The 27705-nt window shown below is 39.8% G+C and overlaps 1 protein-coding gene across 2 annotated transcripts; it reads right to left on the bottom strand.

Annotated features, from left to right (window-relative positions):
• On the bottom strand, positions 1 to 27539 carry TM4SF18 (transmembrane 4 L six family member 18). Of its 2 annotated transcripts, none has more exons than XM_043474051.1 (6): positions 27278 to 27539; positions 26987 to 27180; positions 23472 to 23561; positions 7566 to 7708; positions 1156 to 1336; positions 1 to 403 (listed from the first exon to the last, which is right to left on the bottom strand). In XM_043474051.1, exons 2-6 carry the CDS (start codon positions 27161 to 27163, stop codon positions 389 to 391), a joined length of 606 nt encoding a protein of 201 aa, XP_043329986.1. In that variant the 5' UTR covers positions 27164 to 27180; positions 27278 to 27539; the 3' UTR covers positions 1 to 388. The 2 variants fall into 2 exon arrangements, with proteins under 2 accessions (XP_043329986.1, XP_043329985.1); XM_043474050.1 differs by having other exon boundaries at positions 27282 to 27536.
• Positions 27540 to 27705: the final 166 nt, after the last annotated feature.

Here is a 27705-nt window from a genome sequence, read left to right as displayed (position 1 = left end):
TTACAAAGAATGTACCATGCTTTATTTAATCCTTTCCATAAAGTTCTATTTTCTGGGTATTTCTAATTTTCCAGAATATTAAGTGATGTTCAAATATATGTGTTTGCATTAAGTTTTATCTTGTATTCTTATTTATTTTCAGAGTGAAGTTTATTGAAGTTGGATTTATTTGATTTTATTTTATTTTATTTGATCAAAAAGATATGAACATTTCTGAAGATCCTGACACACATAGCCTTGAAAAAATTTTTAAAAGGACAGCATTGCAGTGAGGACAGCAAACACCATCCGGAGAGAAAAAAACATCATTTGAATGTGACCCTCCAGTCCATTCAGGAGACACAGGTGGATGGCCATATCTTGATAAAGAAAAACATTCTTGTCCTTGTCAAATGATTCCAGGCTATAAAAAATGAAGAAAAACAAAGTGAGTAAACTTGACTTGATTAATGATCCATAATCCAAGTAGCAACTTAAATTTATAGTTTACATTCTAAACATGTTAGAACTAGAAAATATCTATTTGAAACTACTAGAAAAGGTATTAACTATTATATGTTGCTAAACAAGATGCAGGATGTCTCATTCTTGATTTCTCTTTAGTCTGAACTTGCTGAATAGTTTTAGCAGTTTCAACCATAATTAAATTAACATTAATATTTTAGCAGATGAAACAGAAGTACTGTCATTTCAACAGGATAAAGACATATTTCCCTTCTTCAAAACCACTAATAACTCCATAATAAAGAAAGATTATTATGAATAGCTGAATGTAGCAGCGTTCAAAAGAGAAGTTACTTCACTGGGATTAGGTTGTGAGCCTTCAACAATTTTATGAACAGGGACATTCTCAATGAATGGCCAGATTTATTTGAGCTTTGAGTTATTTCTACATAGAAATGTTGCTCATTCAAAACACGTGTTGTTTTCACCATGGAACACAGAAGGTGATTTTACAATTATTCCTTTGGTTCAGTCCATTTAGACAAGCCAACAGACAGACTGGAATATAAGAAAAAATTGAGATATTAGAGGCTGGGTAAAGATGAGGGCAGTAGGAATGGAAGGAAAATGATGCAATTCCAAAAAGTCTTTCAGCAAGACACATTGAATCCTGGACCGTGGAGGGACAGATGCCAGTGGGGGGTCTGTTACCTGGATAATGACTGAATAGGTTCCACAGAGGGTCTTGGACAGCTGAATGACCACTCTGATGAGGCAGACAACCACTTGAAGCCCACTGAGAACTATGAGAATAGAAAATAAGATGATGTTCCACTCCACTACATGCGCGGGTTCCAGGCACTGAATCCATTCTCTGGAATCTGTAAGGAAACTGAGAGAAGAAGGCATTTGTCAAATGATGCATGGCCAAGCCTAAAGACTTGGTCCAAGGAAGAAGGCTGCAAGTTGTTGTATGTTTGGGAAATTAATGTGTATGATTAAAAACATAATGTTATTCAACATTAATTAATCTGTCAAATTATCAAATATAAATATTGAACATGGGGTATGCACAGCACTGGACTATGTTTATGGTGATCATGCCTCAGACAATTCTAATTCACTTAGGAGACAAGATGCATACTGATGAATTCAGCGGCAATGAGAAGCTGCACATGTCAACACCAAGAGAGGCAGAGACTGACCATTTCCTAGGAGCCCGAAGTTAGCTTGGGCTCTCAGGAACAGGGCTGAGCTAGCAGTGGATATAAAATAACAGGTGGTAAGACAGCAAAGAGAAAGGATGCTAGTTATTCCTATACTCCGTCCCAAAGTCCTCTGTAACAGTGGTTCTTAAATTTGAGCATGCATGCTCTGTTGTGTCCGACTCTTTGCGACCCCATGGACTGTATCCTGCCAGGCTCCTCTGTCCGTGGGATTTCCCAGGCAAGAATACTGGAGTGGATGCCATTTCCTTCTCCAGGGGATCTTTCCAACCCAGGGACTGAACCCGAGTCTCTTGTGTCTCTTGCATTACAGGCAGGTTTTTGCTGAGCCACTGGAAAAGAGTGAATTTGAGCATACATCGATTATCTGGAAGGCTTGTGAAAATGCGGACTCCTGGGCCCCAGCCCATAACTTCAGGTTCAGAAGGTCTGGATGGGACTGGAGACTTTGTGTTTCTAAGTTCTCAGGTGATGCTGCTGGCCTGGGGTCCACTGTATGTTCTGCAGCTTTTAAGAAGATTGAGCTTATGAAGGGAAAATGCAAAAGACCCAGCGGTTTGATTCATCTAGCTAAGCACAGGATTCTGAGGATTAAACCATCTTCACTTTAAGATAATCTTAAAACCACGCTGAATTATCCTGACTGACTTTTGCCCACTTCCAGGTCAGTTATGGCCATTAGCATTTCTCCAAATGTGACACGCTTTGTTGAACTAAATTGAAACAAAAACTGATCGCCTCAAAAAAATTGAAAAAAAAAAAATCCCCCGAAGAAAAACAATCAAGTCCAATTTCAGGGCAGAGTTGTTTATAAATATCTTGTTAATAACAAGATGATTTTTCCCAAAGCAGCCATTCAGGCAACCTTGGTGCCAGCCAAGTGACACGTAACTCTCCTTCTTCCCTTTCTTCGTTTCCTTTTCTCAGTGTTTTGGGACATTCAGAGGCAATCTTGAAAATTTCTTGATATTGCTAATGGATGTCTCAAGTGGTAAACAGTACTGAATACGGACTCAGAACTCCTGAATCTGTAAGATCTAGGGCTAGGGACTTTACCTCTTCGATCTGGACAATGGGTGTAAAATACCTAACCCTAGGGTTATTGTGAATATTTGATGAGAGGAATGTAGAAATGCTTTGGAATCTATAAAGCATGATGCAGATGTAATTTCCTGTGATCATTTCCCAAGAGCCACTTCATACACCCTCCTAGCCCTAGTTCAGTCTCAGGTACTGGGAAAGATAATCACTTCAAGATCCTTTCTCTAGACTGTTCCCAGTCTATCATTTGCACAGATCATCCAACACCTTAAAGGAAGATGACTTGCAAGATTTCTATTTTTATCCTAGGAGATGGTTCTATTTATTTTCCTTGCATAAACAGAGTGAGGCACTAGCAGGAATAGTACACTGGCAGGATCTGGGAAGCAACAGAGAAGTTCGCCCTGGTGTTCATTCTTTCCACAATCTCTATACACAGTTTAACACAGCATTTACTTCATTATGTTATAAATATATCCACAGCTATATCTGTGTATCTAGTTCCTCACTAAATAGTGTACTGTGAGAACACTGCAGTGATTTATCCATCTCTGAACAGGCACATCTAAGGCCTAAGGCAGTGCCTGGCATATTGCAAAGATCAACAAATGTTTGTTGAATGGGACTGATTCAGGATCCTCACTGGTCAGGATGCCAATGGCTGAACTTGCCCACCACTTAGCAGATGGAAGACATTACATGGTAAAGAAGGTTATGCAAAGCCATGATTTTAATAATAAAACTTGGCATGTTGACAGATTATCACATTCAATTTGTGCTTTCAGTTCAGTTCAGTCGCTCAGTCGTGTTCGACTCTTTGCGACCCCATGAATCGCAGCACGCCAGGCCTCCCTGTCGATCAGCAACTCCCAGAGTTTACTCAAACTCATGTTCATCGAGTCGGTGATGCCATCCAGCCATCTCATCCTCTGTCATCCCCTTCTCCTACCCTCAATGTTTCCCAGCATCAGGGTCTTTTCCAATGAGTCAGCTCTTCGCATCAGGTGGCCAAAGTATTGGAGTTTCAGCTTCAGCATCAGTCCCTCCAATGAACACCCAGGACTGGTCTCCTTTAGGATGGACTGGTTGGATCTCCTTGCAGTCCAAGGGACTCTCAAGAGTCTTCTCCAAAACCACAGTTCAAAAGCATCAATTCTTTGGCACTCAGTTTTCTTCACAGTCCAATTCTCACATCCATACATGACCACTGGAAAAACCGTAGCCTTGACTAAATGGACCTTTGTTGGCAAAGTAATGTCTCTGCTTTTTAATATGCTGTCTAGGTTGGTCATAGCTTTGCTTCCAAGGAGTAAGCGTCTTTTAATTTCATGGCGGCAGTCACCATCTACAGTGATTTTGGAGCCCCCAAAAATAAAGTCTGACACTGTTTCTACTGTCTCCCCATCTATTTCCCATGAGGTGATGGGACCAGATGCCATGATCTTAGTTTTCTGAATGTTGAGCTTTAAGCCAACTTTTTCACTCTCCTCTTTCACTTTCATCAAGAGGCTCATTAGTTCTTCTTCGCTTTCTGCCATGGTGTCATCTGTATATCTGGTGGTTATTGATATTTCTCTCAGCAATCTTGATTCCAGCTTGTGCTTCTTCCAGCCCAGTGTTTCTCATGATGTACTCAGCATATAAGTTAAATAAGCAGGGTGACAATATACAGCCTTGATGTACTCCTTTTCCTATTTGGAACCAGTCTGTTGTTCCTTGTCCAGTTCTAACTGTTGCTTCCTGACCTGCATACAGGTTTCTCAAGAGGCAAGTCAGGTGGTCTGGCATTCCCATCTCCTTCATAATTTTCCACAGTTTATTGTGATCCACACAGTCAAAGGCTCTGGCATAGTCAATAAAGCAGAAATACATGCTTTTCTGGAACTCTCTTGCTTTTTCGATGATCCAGCAGATGTTGGCAATCTGATCTCTGGTTTCTCTGCCTTTTCTAAAACCAGTTTGAACATCTGGAAGTTCACTTCTGTTTAATTTTCAATTATGTGAAATGATTATTACCTCCAGTTTACAGAGTCTCGGAGATATCCAGACATTTGTCTAAGGCCATACAGTTTGTAAGCAGAAGATGGGGAGACTTGAACCTAGATTCACAAGCATACAAGCCCTGTGCTCCAAGGCTGTCATCTCAGCAGAATGTTCTCTTAGGTTTGTGTGAATTTCTAGAGGGAAGTGAACCTGTGTGATTTATTTTTGATTCTCTAGCACCTAATCCAAGGCCTGGACATAGTAGGTGCTTAATAAATATTTGTTGAATAAATGTACATACAAATAGCCAGTCTGGGGTGGGGGGGACTTCCCTGGTGGTCCTGTGACTAAGACTCTGAGCTCCTAATGCAGGGGGCCCAGTTGTGATGCCACATGCCGCGACGAAGATCAAAGATCCTGCAAGGGACAACTAAGGCCTGGCACAACCAAAAAATACATAAAATAAAAGTAAATATTTTAAAAAAACTGATTTGGGCAACTTTCACATTGAAATTGGAGCCTTATTTGGTTTGGTGGTGGGGAAATTTTAAGGGTTTGACAGCATAAAAAATGACTCCTTGTACCCATTGGGACTTTCTACATTAAGGCTCGCTTTCCCGAGCCCCTTCAGTCCCAAAGGAGTGTCTCCTCCAGGTGTTCAGAAGAAAACTGAAATAATTTTCTAGGTTCTCAGACCTGAAGGAGAGTTCTGCTCACAGCATGTGGCAGCTTGTGGAAGCTTTGGAATAAAAGCAACTACGGGCGCAGAAGCAATTATGTTCTCCAGCAGGATGAGGTGACCATGTAAGACCTGAAATGCATGTGAGCTTTGTTTTCCTTTTTAAAATAATTGCTTTTCTACTTTTACTTTTGGCTGCATTAGCTCAGTAGTGGGTCAGTTAGTCGCCCCAGGGCATGTGGGATCTTGGGCTTCCCAGGCGGCTCAGTGGTAAATAATCTACCTGCCAATGCAGGAGATGCAAGAAACTTGGGTTTGATCCCGGGGTCAGGAAGATCTCCTGGAGAAGGGCATGGCAACACACTGCAGTATTCTCGTCTGGAGAATCTCATGGACAGAGGAGCCTGGTGGGCTACAGTCCATGAGATTACAAAGAATCGGACACGACTCAGCATGTACCCGTGTGGGATCTTAGTTCCTAGACCAGGTATCCAACCTATGTCCCCTGCATTGAAAGTTCAGTTCAGTCGCTCAATCATGTCCGAATCTTTGAGACCCCGTGGACTACAGCACGCCAGGCCTCCCTGTCCATCACCAACTCCTGGAGCTTGTTCAAACGCATGTCCATCGAGTCAGTGATGCCATCCAACCATCTCATCCTCTGTCGTCCCCTTCTCCTCCTGCCTTCGATCTTTCCCAGCATCATGGTCTTTTCCAATGAGTCACTTCTTTGCATCAGGTGGCCAAAATATTGGAGTTTCAGCTTCTGCATCAGTCCTTCCAATGAATATTCAGGACTGATTTCCTTTAGGATGGACTGGTTGGATCTCCTTGCAGTCCAAGGGACTCTCAAGAGTCTTCTCCAAATCCACAGTTCAAAAGCATCAATTCTTCAGCACTCAGCTTTCTTTATGGTCCAACTCTCACATCCATACATGACCACTGGAAAAACCATGGCTTTAACTAGACTGACCTTTGTTGGCAAAGTAATGTCTCTGGTTTTTAACATGCTGTCTAGGTTGGTCATAGCTTTTCTTCCAAGGAGCAAGCATCTTTTAATTTCATGGCTGCAGTCACCAACTTCAGTGATTTTGGAGCCCAGAAAAATAAAGTCTGTCACTGTTTGCATCTTTTTGCCATGAAGTGCTGAGACCAGATGCCATGATCTTCGTTTTATGAATGTTAAGTTTTAAGCCAGTTTTTTTCCACTCTCCTCTTTCACTTTCATCAAGAGGCTCTTTAGTTCTTGCCATTGGAAGGCTCTTCCTGCCTTGGGAGGTGGATTCTTAATCACTGGACCACCAGGGCAGTCCCATGGATGAGACTGAACGATACAGCCAGTCATGGGGAATTGAGAAGAAAGTGTAACTTCCCCAAGGAAAGGTACAGACCCTCCCTCATTTATTCCGTTAGAGTTCTGAGCACAGAATGAGCCAGGGAGAGATTCAGTGGATCTCTCATATATCTCTGTCTGGGCCCTTCTTCTCGAGCTGAAGGGCCTATGAGTCCAGCACAATGCCAGTGCGAGGCATTCTGTAATCCAGGCGTGGGTCCCTCAGCGCCTGACTGAACTACCAGCCTTCAGAGCAAGACCACCTCTCGCACTCTTCTTGAGGACACACTCAGTAAGCTCCCGGCTGCTTCCACAAACTCCTGCACCCACTGTGTTCTTGGATCTCAGACCGCACTTCGCTGCCCATCCTGCCTGGTTCTACCTCTGTGTGGCTGCTGATGGAATAGCCCCAGATGACACCATCCGAGCGCACTGTGACGCTCTCCCAGCCAAGCCATTGTACATCTGTAAGAGTCTACATTCCAGCGTGCCTTGGTCACAAAATAAGACTGACCTCTCAGAACAACTGAGATCCCCAAAGCTCCAGCAATTGCCAGACCACAGTAACCACGAAGCTGTTCTGCAGTAGAGCAGAAACATGTCTTTCATCTGGAAATGCTCATGACAGCCTCAACATGCTGTCATGCATGTGGCATTAAAAGACTGGAGGAAAAAATAGATATATAAACAATGATCTATGTAGGAACAAATTGGTCAGGATATCAGTAAACTATTAAGAAAGTTCTGGACTAAGGTAGACACACAGAACCGCAAAGGGATCACGGAAAGTGAGTATGAGCATGAAGTCACGTGTTCCTGACTTTCAGATATCCTCCCAAATCAGGGAATTATTCCTTACCGTCCTGCAGTGCCTTCAAAGGCATACTCCCAGCCATCAAGGGTACGGCAATACGGGCCTTGAAGAAGGCCCAGAGCAGATATGACCAGGCAGTATCCAGAGAAAGCAATTCCGAGAGCAGAAAAGATCATCGACAGCACTGTCTAAATTAAACACAGAAGGAGGTTAGTGCCACAGAATGAGATAAGAGGATACTGTAAGCAAATGATCAGGTAGGTAACCTTCCCCTACTCATCCAAGCCTAGTGCAGTCTGTGCAATACCAGTGTTCACAGAAAAATAGAAACATTTAATCCAAACCCACTTGATCTGAAAAATAAGTTTTTAAATGATTTTTTTCCTTGGCATGTCACAGAGAAAATTAGTTAATTTACTAAATTTCTTCCTTATTTTCCCCTGGAAGTTTGGTATCAAAATAATGATTAATTCATACATGAATACAGTGAAGAGATATGATCAATCAATCTATACTTCTTTATTGAAGACATGTTATTTCCTAGCTAAGGTGGGTTCTCTAAGAATCAAAAGTTATGATCCTTGTTTTTCTCTTAAGAAGATGATAATTGAATATCTTCACATACGGTACTATGCAGGGAAATAGCAGGTGTTAGCCTTATTTCCTTGGCATGTCACAGAGAAAATTAGTTAATTTACTGAATTTCTTCCCTTTTTTCTGGAAGTTTGATATCAAAATAATGATCAACTCATACATGAATACAATGAAGAGATGTGTGTCAATCAATCTATACTTCTTTATTGAAGACGTTATTTCCTAGGTAGGGTGGATTCTCTAAGAATCAAAAGTTATGATCCTTGTATTTCTCTTAAGATCATAATTGAATATCTTCACATATAGGAATATGTAGGGAAATAGCAGGTGCTAGCCTATATGGTCATATTTATACTCAAGTGAGAATGGATTGATGGGGAGCAAAGTGTTTTCATTTGGGTAGAAAGAATGAGCAATGTTCACTGATAGATCTATACAAGCTAAGTTGTGAGATTAAGTAGATTGGTCTGCTCTAAAAGGGAATTCCACATCTCTACAAATGACCTAATTTTGTTCCTTTTTATGGCTGAGTAATATTCCCCGTATAAAATAGATAGCTAGTTGGAACATGCTATAAAGGACAGGGAGCTCAGCTTGCTACTCTGTGATGACTAGAGAGTGGGATGGGGGTGCTGAGGGAGCCTCAATATACCCGAGGGAGGGGATATATGCACACATGCACAGCTGATTCACTTCATTGTACAGCAGAAACCAACACAACTTTGTAAAGCAATTATACTCCAGTAAAAAGAATAAGAAGGAATTCCTGCAGGGGAGTAGAGGGGAGAAGTTTATGAAGACCAAATGGGCATCGTGCTGATACTGGGAAAACAGGGTCGATGGGACACGACCCAGCTTATAAAGTGAATGCAGCTTAGGAGATCCAGGCAAAAGATGTCCTTGGATGCTGGGTCAAGGAGATCAGACTTCATCCTTCTGGGCAAGTGGCTTCCCTCCTCCCACAACTTTTCATTAAAAATTTTTCAACTTTACACAGAAGTTGAAAGTATACTGCCCTTTACTCAAACTCACCTCTTGTGGCATCTACCACTTGTGCTTGCTCCCCCTCCCTCCTTCTCTGTAGGTATGTGTACATCTATACACACATCAATTTATTTATCTAAATACACATTTACTACATTTTTGTTGCTTAACCATTTGAAAATAGGTTGCAGGTATTGGGATATCTCATCCCTAAACACCAGTACTTATCTTCCAAGAATAATTATATTCTCTTACTCGGCAATTGGTTTTCACTTTTTTGTACAGGAGCCAATGAAGGTTTATGCACAAGGTTACATCTCTTTAATTTCCTTTAATCTATACTATTCATACTGACTTTTTTTCTTTCAAGATATTCAATTATTTTTTAAGAGTCCCAGCCAGTTTTCTTGGAGAAAGTCTCACATTTAGGGGTTTTCTGATTGTTTCCTCACAACTGGACTTGGATGAAACATTTTGGCAAGAACACTTGATCTGTGTATGTCCATTATGGGCCTCTCACTGCTACTGATGATGCTAAATTTGATCTCTTGGTTAAAGTGCTGTCCTTTGGATCTATAAATGGATATTTTCTACTTTGCAATTAGGAAGTAATTTGCAAGCTAGTACTTAGATACTGTCATATCTTGTTCCCAAAAGACATTTCAATGGATGGATTTGGCATCTACTGACCCTCATACTCACTGATGGCCAATTATCATAATCAGTGGTTGCACTATGTGCTCTGCTTCATCGCCCAGCTGTGTCTGACTCTTTGCGACCCCATGGACTGTAGCCCGCCAGGCTTCTCTGTCCATGGGGATTTTCCAGGCAAGAATCCTGGAGTGGGTTGCCATGCCCTCCTCCGGGGGACCTTCCCAACCCAGGGATCAAACTGAGGTCTCCCGCATTGCAGACAGTTTCTTTATCATCTGAGCCACCAGGGAAGCCCAATGCTGCTTTCTAATTCTATCATTTTTCACACATTTGTAAGTTGTCATTTTTTTGCACAGTAGAACTTCTATTTCTTGTTTCTCTTCTCTGCCTCTCTCTTTCTGCTTTATTGTGGACTCATGGATTTTCTAATTCATGGTGTTATAACTCATAATTGTTATTATTTTAGGTGCTCAAACAGCCCAAATATGACCAGTGGGAGCAGCCCTTCACATTGATCCCTGGGCCCTTGGACATATGCCTGTCATCCTTGAGCCCATCCTTGCTTTCCGGCACAAGGTATTCCTAGATCTGCAAGGTGGCACTAGTGGTAAAGAGTCCACCTGCCCATGCAGGAGATGTGAGTTTTATCCCTGGCTTTGGAAGATTCCCTGGAGAAGGGAATGGCTATCCACTCCAGTATTCTTGCCTGGAGAATCCCATGGAGAGAAGAACCTGGTGGGCTATAGATCGTGGGGTCGCAAAGAGTCAGACACAACTGAAGCAACTTAGCATGTAGCCCTGAAATAGCCCTTTTCCCAACAAGCCATAGAATTAGCTTTTGGGCAAGGAAATGACATGAGCCAATAAATTATTTTGGAAACTTCTTATAACAAGGGTGGCCTAACAACCAGAAGTGAGTGAGCCCCAAAGAAGAATTCTGTGTGGAGAAAACGTCAAGTCGTGTTGACAAAGACATGCACTGGATGGAAAGACATTAAAGAGGCAATGAGTAGCTAGAGATGGGCTGAAAAAAATTCCAAAGTTTGGGACTTGAATGAAAAAGAGACAGAAATTGGGATGTCAATAAATGTAGTTTGGTTAGGGAGAAAATTTAATTTAGTTTTAAAAATGTTGATTTCAAGTGAGAGTAGGATGGCCAAACAAAAACATAGAGAAGCCAGTTGATAAATTCAAAAGATGAGATCATTAAAAATGAGAAGAAAAGACCTGTGATTTTTGGAACAAGTTATCTCAAATTATATTTCTTTCTTTAGAATTATTTGGTGAATGTAACATTGATATCAATAACCTCAGATATGCAGATGGCACCACCCTATGGCAGAAAGTGAAGAAGAACTAAAGGGCCTCTTGATGAAAGTGAAAGAGGAAAGTAAAAAAGTTGGCCTAAAGCTCAACATTCAGAAAACTAAGATCATGGCATCCGGTCTCATCACTTCATGGCAATTAGATGGGGAAACAGTGACTGACTTTATTTTCGGGGGGCTCCAAAATCACTGCAGATGGTGACTGTAGCCATGAAATTAAAAGATGCTTACTCCTTGGAAGGAAACTTATGACCAACCTAGACAGCATATTAAAAAGCAGAGACATTACTTTGCCAACAAAGGTCCATTTAGTCAAGGCTATGGTTTTTCCAGTGGTCATGTATAGATGTGAGAGTTGGACTGTGAAGAAAGCTGAGCACTGAAGAATTGATGCTTTTGAACTGTGGTGTTGGAGAAGACTCTTGAGAGTCCCTTGGACTGCAAGGAGATCCAACCAGTCCATCCTAAAGGAGATCAGTCCTGGGTGCTCATTGGTGGAACTGATGTTTAAGTGGAAACTCCAATACTTTGGTCACCTGATGCGAAGAGCTGACTCATTGGAAAAGACCCTGATGCTGGGAAAGATTGAAGGCAGGAGGAGAAGGGGACGATAGAGGATGAGATGGCTGGATGGCATCACCAACTCAATGGACATGAGTTTGGGTAAACTCCGGGAGTTGGTGATGGACAGGGAGGCCTGGCGTGCTGCAATTCATGGGGTCACAGAGTCGAACATGACTGAGCAACTGAACTGAACTGAACAATGATACATGATAATTATGGAAAATCAGAAAAGAAAGTATTTTAAAAATGAAAGAAAGAGGGAGGGGGGATCGGGATGGGGAATACGTGTAAATCTATTGCTGATTCATGTCAATGTATGACAAAACCCACTGAAAAAATAAATAAATTAATTAAAAAAAAAGAAAAAGAAAAATGAACTAAGAAAAAAAAAATGAAAGAAAGAAAGAACAATTATGTTTTGTTTTCCTATTTGATATTAGTGATCTCATTGGCAGCTTCACATAGGATGAAAGCTTTTTTAAATTATGTTTCTCATATTGATTATAATAGAGTTTTGCCTCCTCATAGGATGAAACAAATAGTTATTTTTGCTGTAGATTTCTTTTATACTTTGTAAAAAATATTACCTATTCATCAAAGCCATCTTTGAAAAAGGAAGAAGGATGTTTTCGAAAGACTGAGTTCCTTATTTACCAAATGTAGCCTTAAGCAGTTTGCTGAAAGGATAAGTGGAGAATTTTCTCATTTGCAGAAGTTGCAACCATAGCATAATACATATATATGTATACATATATAGATTACACTCTAATGAGAGGATGCACAATTAAAGTAGTCTCAAAATAAAGTGGGAATAAGACTCTCTCTGAGTCACAGTCTAATTTTCTATAAAATGTAGATGATGCAGATGGTTATAGCACCTAGGGCTAGTTCAAAAATTAAAGGATAGAATGCATATAAAAATTATTTGAAAAGTGAACAATATGATCGAAACATTATCTACTATTTCAAGTGCTGTTCTTTGGCCAAGATTTGTTTTCCAAAGATAATGACCCACAGAATGTTGGCAGAAAATGACACTCCACAGAGGCAATGATAGCAACCAAGAAGGTCATGGGGTTCAAGTCTTGCTGCTCCAATATATGGCATCTTGGCCTATTAATATCTTAAGCTGAAGGTGTTTGAGGAAACAGCAGAAGCAGGAAGTTCACTCTATCTGACCTCCCCCACGTTTTCACCCTTCTTCCTTGAAACAGGTCATAAAACTCCCATGTGAAAAGCACCCTCCCTGCACCAGGAGGAAGGAAGACATTCCTACCATCAGACTGGAAATTTGGGGACAAGAAATCTGTGTAAACTTGTTAAGCTAAACCTTACCTTCCGAGGTACTTTTTCACCATTTAGGACTCCTAGCCCAAACCCCTCCGACTTGCCAATTCTCTGCAAATTTATTGTTGTTTCTTTGTCTAAAAGGTATAGAAGCTTCCTACTCTGGTCTTATCTTTGGGTCTTCATTCTTTTGTGTAGACTCCTGTGGAAGTCTCACCAAAACACAGAAATATTTTATAAAATCTGTATGCTTTTCTCAACTTGTCTTTGTCAGTTTAATTTTCAGACCTAGTTAGGGACCCTCAAAAGGTGGAGGAAAACTTCTTTTCTTTCTTACAGTTTCTGTCACCCACCATGGAGCGCCATCTCCTGAGGACACCCTGCTCAATCCTGAGGTTGTAGTCAGAGACCCTAGACCTCTGACATAAGCTGGCAGAAGAATTCTTGCTGAGTTAAGTTTCTTAGATCTCTGCCTGGGTGGGCCAGATGGACAAAGGTGATAAAGATCCATTCCTTTCCAGATTCAGATTGGCAGGAGAAAAGCGTTTGTAAGAATTAGTTTTTGAGATTGTGACTCTGATTACAATTTGGTTTTGGGATACTCACTGGTTATTTTTTTTAATATTTATTTTTATTTATTTATTTAGCCATGCTGGGTATTAGTTGCAGCACACGGGGTCCTTGCTCTTCATTGCAGCATGCGGGATCTAGCTCACCGACCAGGGATGAAACCCAGGCTCCCTGCACTGGGACCTCGAAGCCTTAGCCACTGTAGCAACAGGGAAGTCCCCGAATTGGTTATTGATCCTTTCCCTCCTAAAAACAGGTATTGCTTCCCTGATTGTCTCTTGTTTTGTGTCCTCAAAACTTGGCTTGGCTTTCTGCCCACCGGGGCATGCAAATGTCAGTTCCTGCTTTTGCAGACAGCCAAATGTCAGATTGTAAGCCCTGTAAGTATGACTGTACAGAAATGTGATTGTGCCCAATTTGTGGCTAGCATCCTCCCAACTGCCCTTTGGAGAGATTGTCTAAGTCTTTTTTCTTTTGGCTATTGTATAGTCAGGCCCCTCAAGATGGCCGTTCTTTTGCTGTCTGTACATTTCCTGTCCAACCAGCGCCTGCTTCACCTACACTGACCATCCTATGTACTTGCCTCAGGCCTCAGTTAATGATTGTTCTTATTAAAAGACCAGTGAGAGGCGTGCCCTTCTGATGGTTTCCCTGGTAACTAATGAGCCAACTGACATAAATTCCACTATAGCTGGCAAACTCCCCCGCCCCCACCACCCCAGGGAGTGAAGACTGCCACCATATCCTGCCTGCCGTCCACTGCATGTGGATGGGGGGAGTGTCACTCAGGACCTTGCTTCAAGGGTGTAAGGGCCCCCATCCCTTAAATCTCTAATGTCTCAGCTGCTGACTCCAGGAGCTCTCCTCTGTCTTGAAGCTTGTAGGCCTGTGGGGTGTAGCCCAACAGCCATCTTTGGAAGAGGTGTTGGATCTTAGAAGGCTGTATCTCTTATACGCTATTTAGGGACATCTTTTGTGCCCATGGGCTTCCATGGTGGCTCAGACGATAAAGAACCTGCCTTCAATGCTTGAGACTGGGGCTCGATCCCGGGGTTGGGAAGATCCCCTGGACAAGGGAATGGCTACCCACTGCAGTATTCTGACCTGGAGAATTCCATGGACTGAGGAGCCTGGCAGACTATAGTTCATGGGGTCGCAGAGAGTCAGACACGACTGAGCAGCTTTCACATTTGTGCCCATGCTTAAGTGCTGACTTTGAGTCACTTGATAAGTATACCTTTGGTTTAAACACTTGAAACGTTTTTTTAAAACGTTGTATGGTTAGAAGCTGGCTGAATTGGAGGTTGATATTCAGAGATTGATAGAAACTTTTTTAAAAAAGCTTTCTCTCCTAAGTGGCAATAACGCTCTGAACTCACAGGAAAAGAAAACACGCAGAAGGCTTTGTAGAATGATTTATGAAAATGTTCCAAACACACGCAGATCTAAATCTAGAACATAGAGATATTTCCATTTGCATCATAGCTGGAAATCGTCTCCCTGATATAAGGAAACAACTTGAGGATAATGTAGTCTAATGGGCAGGTCAGCCTCTTGCTGTCACTCAGGCTACAAATCAACTCTTCAAGGAATGAAAATGCAATTGTCCTTGTCTTACAAACTGAGTCTTTACAAAACCAGAAATGCAGCTGTAAAACCAAAAGTTCACCAAACCTTACCAATCCCCAAGCCTCTTCTAACACAAGATGTTGGCAGAAATTATGAAAAATAAGAAACAGTTATAAGAGACATTATGAAAGACTGGAAACAGAACAGTTCTGCACTTAAGAAAAAGAAGAAAAAATTTAAGCAGGGTTACCCCAGTCCTCTGATAATAGACAAATATGTCCTAAAACTCCATCTGAGAGAAACCTGTATCTTTTCTCTGTCCCTCAGAGGTTACTCTTACCATGTCATTGAAATGTAAACATCCCAGGAGACAGCTAAACCACTGTTCACAACCATCTGAGTTGAAGGGAAAAAAGGAAGAGACCTAAAAAAATCAAGCTATTATGAAAGCTTCCTGACTCAAAATCTAGCCCACAGTCCCCATAAGTTTACTTGTCAAAGGCAGGTACAAATCTTAAAAGTGATCTCTGCTGGTATCAGTAAAAAGCTTTGGATATAAGAATGGAAAACCATAACTTGTTTTATCTGCACTTGAAGAATTATAGAAAAATTTGGATTCTTCTGTAAACTAATGAGTTTTGTATTAAGGTACCTGACACATGGCTAAAATTTAAAAAACAAAAGCTATAAGATCTCTATTTGTGTCTGTCTATATGCTTATTTGGACTTCCCAGGTAGAGCTGGTGGTAGAGAACCCGCCTGCCAAACCAGAAGACTTAAGAGACATAGGTTCCATTCCTGAGTCAGGAAGATCTCCTGGAGGAGGGCATAGCAACCTACTCCAGTATTCTTGCCTGGAGAATCCCCATGGACTGAGGAGCCTGGCAGGCTACAGTCCATGGGGTCACAAAGAGTCAGACACGACTGAAGCGATTTAGGACACACATAGGCCCATATGCTTGCTTCTTCCATGTGTGTATGTTATAGGGACTTCTCTTGTGGTCCAGTGGCTAATAATTCACCTGCCAATACAGGGGCCATGGGTTCAATCCCTGGTCTGGGAACTAAGATTCCACATGCCGCAGGGCAACTAAGCAGTGGGCGACAATTACTGAGCCCATGAGCAACCACAAAGAAATGAGAAAAAAATGAGAAAGCCCTCACACAGCAACAAAGAGCCATGCGCTGCGAATAAGACCCACTATGGCCAAAAACAAATAAGTTTTAAAAATAATAAAAATTTTAAAAATATGTTTATGTTATAGTTGTACAATATTTTCCTACCTCCCAATGGTATCACCAAATTAATTTGTAAAATCTCTCAAAGTTCTATTCAAATTAATGTAGAGATAAAGTTAAGTTTACTTAAACTCTCAAAAATATAAAAACCGATCCAAAGCTTCAGTCTTGATCTGGAATAATCTGGTAAATAAAGCTAGTTTTTACTTATTTTTAAAAATTTATTTTTACCTGGAGGAAAATTGCTTGACAATGTTATGTTGGTTTCTGCCATACAACAACAGGAATCAGACATAAGTACACGTATATCCTCTCCCTCCGGAACCTCCCTCCCACCCCTCCCCTATCCTACCCCTCTAGGTAGTCACAGAGTACTTGCTTGAGCTCCCTGTGTTATATAGCAACTTCCCATCAATAAAGCTAGCTCTTCAATTGTTGAAAAATTTTTTAAAAGGCATGTCTTTAGAGTTGTCAGCATTAAATATAATGCAGTCATACAATATTTTTCTACCTAGGTGAAACAACCATACTAATCTGTACTAGATGTTTGAGATGATACAACTATAAATTCAGCCTAAAACCAAAACAAATAAGAAAAGTGAATTGTTTAATGTTTGCCGAGCACAGTAGTTAAGAAAAAAGAGAGAGAAGTTGTATGATTAATTTTTAGGTGCTTTGTTTCTATGATTCTTATGTTTGCTTAATATATATATGTTATAAAATTTGTCAACCAGAAAAATAATAAGATAATAGCTAACTTTGTCTAGCGTCTCATAAAATTTTTATGAATAACCTAAGCATGATTAAGAACAAGTGAATTAAATAAATGTATGATAAAAGTTTGTAAATAAACTTTTCAACACTAATTATGTTTTATAAAATGTCTACTTTAAAATAGCTTCCTCCCCGAATAGGAAGATTAAGGGAGATTAAGATTTACAAACTTCCAGTTGAAAAATAAATTAGTCACAGCTGAGATATACAGCAAAAGAAAACAAAAAACTTCCTAAATCTTTTTGCTAACTTGAAACTTTAAAGTTATAAGTTAAGTGATAGAAATTAATTAGATATCTAGATCATTTCTGAATAAGATATACTGAAACTTTAATTACTGAACATAAGTTTGCTTGCTTTTTTCTTCCTATTACAGTGGAAATAAAAACATTAGAGCTTGTAGGTGAACACGTCTTGTGCCACATTGAAAAAATGTATTAATATTACGAGGGAATGTATAATTCCAGAAATTATGACATAATATGATATACTCACAAACTTTCCAATCAATAGAATGTTGATATGTAACAGTTCATAATTGCTTGCTTCTTAGTTTACACTAAAAATTAAATTTTCTAAAGGTTAAGAATTCTAATTAACATATATAATTAAAGTTTGGTTCAGTCATGTCCGACTCTTTGTGACCCAATGGACTGCCGCACGCCAGGCTTCCTGTCCATCACCAACTCCCAAAGCCTACTCAATCAAAGTTACTAGAAGAAATAAAGGAATGACTCTGTATGGAAGGAAAGTGGGATGTGCTTTTGATTAAAGGTATGAGTTACAGAGATGAGTTTTTGTTAAGGGAAAAGAGTAATTCCAAATAAAATAATTGGTTGTTTCAGAAAGTGGAAGAGGAGAAAAAAGGACAAATTGGCTGAATATAGAGAGTTGAAAAGAGAGAGAGAGGAAATTTTATGCCGTCAATTTGGCTTGAAAAGTTGTTGTTGTTTCACTAGGTTGTGTCTGACTCTTTGCAACCCCACGAACTGTAGCCCACCTGGCTCTCCTGTCCATGGGATTTCCCAGGCAAGAATACTGAAGTGGGCTGCCATTTCCTTCTCCAAAGGGTCTTCCGGGGCCAGAGATCAGGAACCTGTGTCTCCTGCTTGGCAGACAGATTCTTCACCAATGAGCCACCTGGCAAGCCCCCAGTGTCAAAAGTACATGGTTGGAAGGCTAGAATGGGGTCTTATTCCAAATTTTATTGGACTGTTGGTCTCCTCTTGATTAGAAATCATGAAAGGTGTTTAACCTTTTGTGTAATCTACCCAGAAGCAAAGATTTTGTGTTTTATCAAAATAATTTCCTGGGCTTCATGTTGTTTTTACCACATCTTTGATTATTTAAGGCAACAGAGTCTTCATTAGAGTCAAAGGTTTTTGCTTGTTTGTCTGTTTTGTCTTACAACTATGTAACTTTCTGTATTTACCTTTGAAATTGTTTATCTTTAGTGAAATGGATCACAAGTATTGTTTCACAGTGACTTGTGATCATATTAATATTTGATATTTTTGACAAATTTACCCAAAATCACATTCTAAAGTCTTTTTGACCTCCAACTAAATTTGGGATTTTCCGAGGACCAGTGAAACGTCTCTATAATATTTTCTCTTTCCTTAAAAAAAGAGAGAGAAGGAGAGGGAGAGAATAATTAGATTTACTTGATATATTAAATTACATGGGAAGCTTTGTCAAATAAGAAGTGATTTTTAACCTTTCTAAGTTATATTTGTAGGGTGCGTGTTACTAATGTAAATGTTCCACGAATTATATGGCATTCCTAGAAAAGTATGTCCTAATACAATGTGTGTGTGTGTGCGCTCAGTCATGTCTGACTCTTTCTGATCCCATGGACTCTAGCCTGCCAGGCTCCTCTGTCCCTGGGATTTCCCAGGCAAGAATACTACAGTGGATAACCACTTCCTCCTCCAAGGGATCTTCCCAACCCAGGGATCAAACCTGAATCTCCTGCATTGGCAGGCGTCTTCTTATACCACTAGTGCCGCCTGGGGAGCCCCAGTATAATGTTATCAGTCATGATTCTAGTTATTATCTTAAAATGTTGTATGTCTCAGAAATAATCAAAGTTTATTGTCTTTTGTATTATGTTAAACTCTTATTAGGGCTTCCCTGATGGCTCGATGGATAAAGAATTCATCTGCAACACAGGAGATGTGGGCTCAGTCCTTGGCCAGAAAGATTTCCTGAAGGAGAAAAGGAGAACTCACTCCAGTATTCTTGCGTGAAAAGTTCCACGGACAGAGGAGCCTGGTGGGCTACAGGCCAAAGGGTCCCAGAGAGTTGGACATGACTGAATAAGTAAGCACACAAAAACTCTCATCAGGTCTTTGACCATGGCCATTTTAAAGACTTTTGTCATTTACAGACAGTCATTGTTCTATTCTGATGCTTTTGCAGAAGTGTTTATTTTCAAGGAGATTCATAGAAAGAATGCTAACAAGTACAGGTTTGTGATAACTTTAACAGCATATCACTGAACTGAGTAAAACTTTCCAAAACTCTTATACAACTGATGGATCCATAAAATGGTTAACACAAGGTCATGCAGAAGAAAAATTAAGTACGTGGAACTGATGAGTTATAATTGTTTATTACTTTCTCTTTAAAATACTGCTGGTTCCTTAATGTTTTGCTCTCCATATTTAAGGAAACTGTTTTCTCTTTTCTCTTCAGCTATCTATGTCTTAGAGCAATTTGGTAAAGTATACCTTTATGAACAAAGATGAAATAATTACTTTATCTTCCTACCTGATCCCTCCAAAATTTGAAAACTCTTAGTGACTATTTTTATTTTTCTGGCAATATAATTATTTGCATAAGTTCAATAAGAATCTGCTCTTCTTTAACATGACACAGTTGGAAACCTTGGTTATATTACCAAGGCTTTGACTAGAATGTCGTGTTTGAGAATGTGCATGGAATTATATGTGACCAGACAACTTTAAGGAACTAAGGTTGACTTTGTGGAGCCAATGAAGCCCCTTGGAAACAGTGGCCTGGTACCTTGCTTACAGGATTCCCAGCGGCTTTAGCAGGTGGGTAAGGAAAGTCACTTCCTGGCAGGTGCAGAAATCTCACGATATTTGGGGGACCTAAAGAAGAAAGACATTAACTCAAATCTATGGGAATTTTACAGAAAGTCTGATGGCAATCCTTGGCTTGTCTTCCTAGCCTGGGGAGAGGATTAGAAAAGTCTCATCCGAGGTTCCTTATGAAAAATTCCAGCAAAGAGGACATTAAAAGAGCCTATATGGTCATCACTATTCTTGCTGAACTTATGTAAATAATCAGGCCAAGTTTAATGTAACTAGACTTATTTCATAAATGAATTAGTCTTTGGCTGTCTCTGATAGAAATGAGGGTGATTGTATAGAAAAAAATGGAAAATCATTGGAAAATCATAACAAACTTTGTGGATATCAGATTCTAGTCTTATTCATTGTCTTTGAGTTTTCATTATCCACCTATGCACTGGATTGGATCCTAAATTCTTTTAGTTTCTTTCAATTTCTGGCTACAATTCCCCAGATTAAGGTTTCCAAATTTTTCTTCCACCCTTCTGACTTGGAATCATTAAGAACTAAAACTCCCCCTTTTCTAAAACTGGACAAGCTAAAGCTAGGCAACTTGATATAAATTTTAGAGAAAACACCACAATAGCTCATGTTAGGCAATCAGTCCCTGCTGCTGTGTGAAGCTCTCAGAAAGTTCAGCAGAACCCTTGATGACTTTTCCAGAGACATTCAAGCTGTGAGGCAGAAAGCTCTGTCAGAGCTTTCCCAGCTCTCACTCCATCTGACTCGGAGTTTCAGCAACTAGTAGACTTCTCAGTTAGAAACCTTCTCAACTGGCCACACTCGGGACTCAAAAACTGAGTTCATAGTTCATTCTAGCTATTAACTTTTTGTTTGTTTTTTCATGCGAGTGCCCAGGACTGAGAGACTGATTCATTGGGTTATTGGACAATTTATGCCCTCAGTTTCTGGACTGTGAAACTTCTTCAGGGAAGTTTCAGACAGAAGAATAATGGGGTTGAGGACACACTACCCCAAAATACGGCACCTTGGCACATTAATATCCTAAGCTGAAGGAGTTTGAGGAGACCACAGAAGCAGAATGTTCACTCAGACCTTCCCTACCCTCTCACCCCTCGTCCCTGAAACAAGTCATACAACACCCAGGTGAGAGGTACCATCTCTGAGCCAGGAGGAAACATTCTTATTACCAGAGTCTGAAATTTGGGGGTCAAGAAATCTGTACTAATAAACCTTTGTCTTCCTAGTTACTTCTTCACCTTTCTCTATCCTAACCCAAATCTGTCTTAGTCATTCTTCACAATTTTATTGCTTTGTCTAAAAAGTTCAGAAGCTTGCTGCTTTAGACACATGTTCAGGTCTTCATTCTCTTATGAAAATCACCATATACATGTAAAAATTCAATATAATTTGTATGCTTTTTCTCACGTTAATCTGTCATCAATTTAATTCTCAGACCCAACCAGGGATCCTAAGAGGGCTGAGGAAAACTTCCTTCTCCTCTACAAAATAAATCTTGGCTGACCTAAATTTCCACTCTAGAGCTTCAGAAGTTACAAACTGCTTCAGGCCCAAATTTGGCCTGCAAGATGTGTTTAAATGAGAATTAATTGCCAACATTTTATAATTGTAAGTGCTACTTAAAAACTCTATATTTCCACTTCCTGTTGAAAGCTGAGAATTACTGCCCAGTGTTGCAGTGGTAACCACTGGTTGGATCTGAGCAGCGGTCCCCTCTCCTCCTTAAACACAAAATTTGCTCTAAAGTCTACAGCCTCGCATATTTCATCTTTATCAAATATTTGGCGTCTGGGAGCACATCAGTTGGGATCCCTATTCTAGATCATACTTTGAAAGAACCAAGCAGGGAATCCAAGGAATTCTTTCTCCCTTCCTCCTGCTCTTCTTGCTGAGATGCCAGTCGTCTCATGCAATGTCAATTGTAAGACAGTATCAAAACGCTACACTATTTCTAGCATCAATTTGTGCTGGAGATGGTAATAATGAGTTAAGGCAAACTGACCACATGGATTTTTATTAGATACTTAATGGTACAAACATTTATTTTCTAGAAATTTCCTGAGTATCATACGTTAAAATTTACTTGAATCCATTGCTTCACCTAAACAATTTTGAAAATTTTTCTGTAGTATCATACCAGCAGTCACTGAGGGTTGTTTGAGTCAATCGGTTAAGAAAACAGACCCACAGAGGGAACATATTTCAGTCTTCTAACTCTTCCTCCACAAGAGCCACAGTGGTAAATTAAACAGCTAATTCAATCTTTCAAAAGCAACAGTCAAGGAAAGCAAGCCACACAATCTTGTCTGCACATTTAAATTTGATTGCACCTGGGACCAACTAAGTCAGGGTCTCTGGGGGTGGGATTCTAACACCAAGCTCCCAGATCATTGCAGTGTACAGCCATTGTGTACAGCTATTGTTGCAAAGAATGCCTCCAAGACTCTGGTAAAGCTCCTCCTAGTTAATGAATCATATTCTCTTTGAGTCACAAGTGACTTATCTATAAGAAAGGAATAGCAATAATATAATTCACTGAGTAAATGTGAACGAACTGTGAAGTGTTATGCAAATATGAATAAATGATAATGAACATGAGGAGGGGAAGTTGGATAATGGTGGAAATACAGGAGCCCAGCACCTTCTTGTTGAGCATAAGCTTAGAAAATGTGGTTGTATTATTCTTTCTTGATTCTGTTTTAATTATTTTTAAAGTTCCAATTTAAAAATGTACATAATACATACAGGGATAAATCTCACGCTGCTTGGAAGGAACCAGACACAGAAGATGAATATTCTGTGATTCCATTTATATAGAATACAAACTAATCTATAATGATAAAAAGCAGATTAAAGGCTAATCTTTTGGGGATGATGGAAATGTTCCATCTCTTGACTATGATGGTAGTTTCATGGGTGGAGTTAACTGTCAAAACTCATGGAATTTTGCACTTTTAATTGAAGCCATTTACTGTTTGTAAATTAGCCTCTGTAAACTTGATAAGGGAAAAAATAGATTCACAGAAACCCAGTTAGGAAGAGGTAGTATTATATTCTAACTTCATGTATCTTTAAATCTTGAATTTCTAGAAGAATATAAGCAGAACAAAAGTGGAGGAAAAGTGTATGCAAAGTGGAAGATAATTTTTGTGGAAGGAAACTCTTGGACTCTAAAATGAAAGGATCATGGAAAGGGTACAATAGTGTCAGTATCCTTGTGTTTCTGAGTGAGAGGAAAGAAAGTCAGAGCCCACTCAACTGTTCTCAGTTGAGTATTCAAATACTGTATTCAAAATACTGTTTGCTCTTACCATGTATTTTTTGCTGCAGTTTTCACTCTGGCAACATTTATAGTTGTTGTCACTCTCCAATATAAGAAGAACTGCTGCTACTACAAGCATCTATAGTAAGGAAGAGAAAAAATATAAGAAATGGAATACAGTTTGCATTCAAGCTCATAACCAGAACTCGATGTTTCAGAGCATAGACTCTGGGATCTGGTAGATCTGGGTTCATATCCCAGCTCTTCCACTTAATAGCTGTGTAAACTTGAGAGTCCTTTCCTATAAAATGGTGCTGAGAACTCACCTCCTTAGATTATTATAAAGTATTGCATGTAAAATTTTAAATAGAGTGCTTGATTTATAACAAGTGACTGATAAATATTGGCTATTATTATCATGGTTATCAACTATGAAAGGCTAATGATTGGACTGCCCTGCAGTCTAACGGTTGGGAATCTGTCTGCCAATGCAGGGAACATGGGTTTTATCCTGGCTCTGGGCAGATTCCACATGGCCCAGGACAACTAAGGCCGTGGGTCTCAACGTGAGAGGCCATTACTGTGAGAAGCCTATGCACTGCGACAAGAGAGTATCCCCCACTTGCCACAAGTAGAGAAAGCATGCGCGTCGCAAGAAGACCCAGCACTGCTGCTGCTGCTGAGTCGCTTCAGTCGTGTCCGACTCTGTGCGACCCCGTAGACGGCAGCCCACCAGGCTCCCCCGTCCCTGGGATTCTCCAGGCAAGAACACTGGACTGTGTTGCCATTTCCTTCTCCAATGCATGAAAGTGAAAAGTGAAAGTGAAGTCGCTCAGTCGTGTCCAACTCTCAGCGACCCCATGGACTGCAGCCCACCAGGCTCCTCCATCCATGCGATTTTCCAGGCAAGAGTACTGGCACAGTAAAAATTAAATAACTAAAATTTTAAAAAGAAATAAACAAAACTTTAAAGAAACAATGATTAAGTAGGAATAAATAATATGGACATGAGATTACCATTCTCTGTAGCAAACCTACACTTCTTACTGACTCGGTTGTAGAACAAAGGAAAACCATCCTCCAGACCTTGGCATTTTCCATCCTCTTTCCACTTTCTGCCCTCTGAGAAGGCAGGTGAAAAGTATGGTTAATCTGAAAGTAAATCTCTTAATCCAAAGAAAAGTACATTCAGATCATCTCAGATTCAAATTTTCCAACGTATTTTGCCTGTATCAACAAACTGGGAAAATTCAGTGTATTCTACTTCCCTCTCTTGATATCTTAGGCAAAAGATTTAAGTTCTGGAAAGAACATGGATTTCTTTATATTACAGTTATTGGTTTGGCCAAGTATGAGTCGTGAATTGTTTCTGGCAAATTCTCCACCTATCCTTTTCTCCCACTGTTCAGTACTGAATCTTGCAGCAGAGTTAGCCCATTGTTATGTTACTGCTTGGAGTGAGCATTCCCAGTTTCCAAATTCCTTCAGCCCATCATTTATTTATCTATGCACTTAATTATTTATCTATACTCCTCTCTTTTCTCCTAAAAGGATTTGCTCTTGAAAGAGTATTTTTCAAGAAGTCATAAACAGTGAAAAATAGAAAATAGGTTCTTTTCACAGTTTTTAATTTTACATGGACTATAAGCAAAAGTTAGTCCTATATTCCCCTTCTTTCAACACCATTAGTTATCACAGTTTCAAAGAGATTCTGGTTTAACTTTAATAATGCCTTGCAAAGCTCCTGTTTATTACAATTATGTATTGAGAGAAAGAATGGCAAGATGAGACACAGTAAATTAGGTGCCAAAACCAGCTTCGTTACAATACTGTTAGAAATAATTAAACCTAAACCCTGGAGTCCTGTGTCAAAGCAGAAACACAGGCATGTTCTGTGTTGAAAGAGAAACTGCTTTCTCTTTTTATTGTCGAGTATAACTGCAGTACAGAGGACTCAAGAATAATGGAGGAAAATCACCAAAAATTCCACTTTCTCGTGTTTTAACTATTTACTCCCATATGTGTGTATCTTATACAGCTGCAACCATAATGTATTCACAATTTTGTTATATCTATTTTCCTTAACACAAAATAATATGCACTTGTCCACGTTGTTACATGTTCGTAATTACAACTTTCATCAGTTATGAAATTAATAGACCATGATTTATTTGGCCATGTCTGTACTACGATGCTTCTAGCTTTTTGCTATTGTAAATAATGCTGATGGGCTACAGTCCATGGGGTCGCAAAGAGTCGGACACCGTTGAGGTGACTGAGTACATGCATGCAGATCGTGCTGCCATAGGCATCTGTGTATACGTTTCTTTCCTTATTTTGGACTATCTCCTCAGAACGAATTCTCAGATTTAGGATCACTGAGTCAAAAGACAAGCATTTTCACAGATCTTAATATATCATATCATATCTCCAAAAGGCTTACATTTATTTATAATATCGCCATGAACATCGATTATATACCTAGCATATAGCACCTGCAGTAGTACTGGGTATTAATAATTCAAAGTTTATTAATTTAATGTGAAAGTGGTAACTAAATGAAACCATTTTTCAGCATAGCTATTCAAATATTACAAAATTAAACACCCACAAAGGTGTAGAGATAGACTACAATGGATTTTCTTTTCTGTTATTATTAGCGTAGGAAAGTTACAGCACACAGTGTGGGAGTTTTTAGAAATGATATGACCAGGAAAAATGTCTTTTCCTCTGAAATGCCAACATGATTTATTACCAGTTTGTTTTTAAACAGCACAAAGTCATCAGGAAAACGTTCATGGATTCTTACTGTAGATACCTTGATTTAGTTTTCAAAAACACCCACTATCATTAGGGGTATAATGTCAGACAATTTAATGATGGTATGGCCCATCCTTCATTCAGTATTAGTAATCACAATAGTCACTGGCTGCCTACAACATGTCAGTCTCTATCCTGGGCATTTCGTACATGAGATTTTATTTAATCCCCACAATTTCCCTGAAAAGTAAATGTCATCATTCACATTCTTCAAATGAGGACACAGAGGCCCAAAGACATCGAGTAGCTTGCTTTAAAGTCTCATGACACAAATGGCAGAGCTTAGGCTGGAACTCAAGTTTGTCTGAATCTTCAAGTTTATGCCTTTTCCATGGTCTCAATACCCCTCCAAGCTAGTGAAACCATGAGTGTAAACAGAAAATCCATTCTGGAAAAGGGCAGTGCTACTGGAGATTAAATAGCATAAGTTCATATACAACTTTCATGAGGACATAATATTATGTCCACAGCTTTCATGAGGACATATTTCTACGACCCACCAACTTTTAATAGGACTAATTTCCTGCATTGCTGAAGCTATATAAATAAGCAGTTTATTGAAAACAAAGCTACCTTCCAAGTCCTCACAGACTTCCTGCCTTTTTATCCCCATCCATCTTCCAAATCCCAAACCCAGGACTCATAGAATGATTTTCCCATGATTCATCATTTTCACTAGGAACAAGTTAATTCTTAGTAAAAACTCCCCTTCAGCAATCCCAAGTTCTCCAAAGTTACACTTACCATGATACCTGAGAAACAGATTCCTTCAAAATACCAGACGTAGTTGGTGAGTTTATTGCTGGATGCATAGGAAGCTTGCCCATTGGGGAAATACAATAATATGTTCACAATTATACTCCAAAGTGCAAGAGGAATCAGCAAACTACTCAGGCAGCTTCCGCATTTCCGAGACCCCATTCTACCCTGCTCAGAACCTGCAGGAGATTTCAAGAGTGTAGAATTACATCAAGCCTGTTTTGTTTTGTTTTCCCCCCTACCTGTCTTTTTTTTTTTTTATTTTTTCGAGATTACCTACCACTTTCTGGGTCAGAGCCCTTCAGTTCATATTCATGAGGAGCCAGGACTCGGACAGAAACGCAGCCCAGGATCTTGTCGATGTGGAAATAGTGGTTTACTGTCTGGAGAACAATAAACAAAGATCGACTGGCTGAGGAGCTGAGCTGGTCTTCCTCCTGTGCCAAAGGAATGCGATGCTTTCACCGCTTTTTAAAATAAGTCATTTTCCTCTGAGTTAGAGCGCTCAGGACGGAACCCTGAGCGTGTTTGCAGAAGGAAGCTGGGGTGGGGGTTGGAACTGAGTCTCGCAGGTTTCATTCCAAGCAAAGGACAGGGCTTAAGGAGGAAACGACCAAGGATCTTATACCGGCATGGGATGTGCAATTTGCTCAAGTATTCTGACTCTATGTATCTGTCTTTTATTTAGTATTCTTTTTGTTTCT

The sequence above is a fragment of the Cervus canadensis genome, chromosome 7 (assembly GCF_019320065.1).
Source record: "Cervus canadensis isolate Bull #8, Minnesota chromosome 7, ASM1932006v1, whole genome shotgun sequence".
In the NCBI taxonomy this organism is placed as follows: domain Eukaryota; kingdom Metazoa; phylum Chordata; class Mammalia; order Artiodactyla; family Cervidae; genus Cervus; species Cervus canadensis.
Note: the sequence above shows the minus strand (reverse complement) of the source record. Positions and strands in the feature narration are given on the sequence as shown.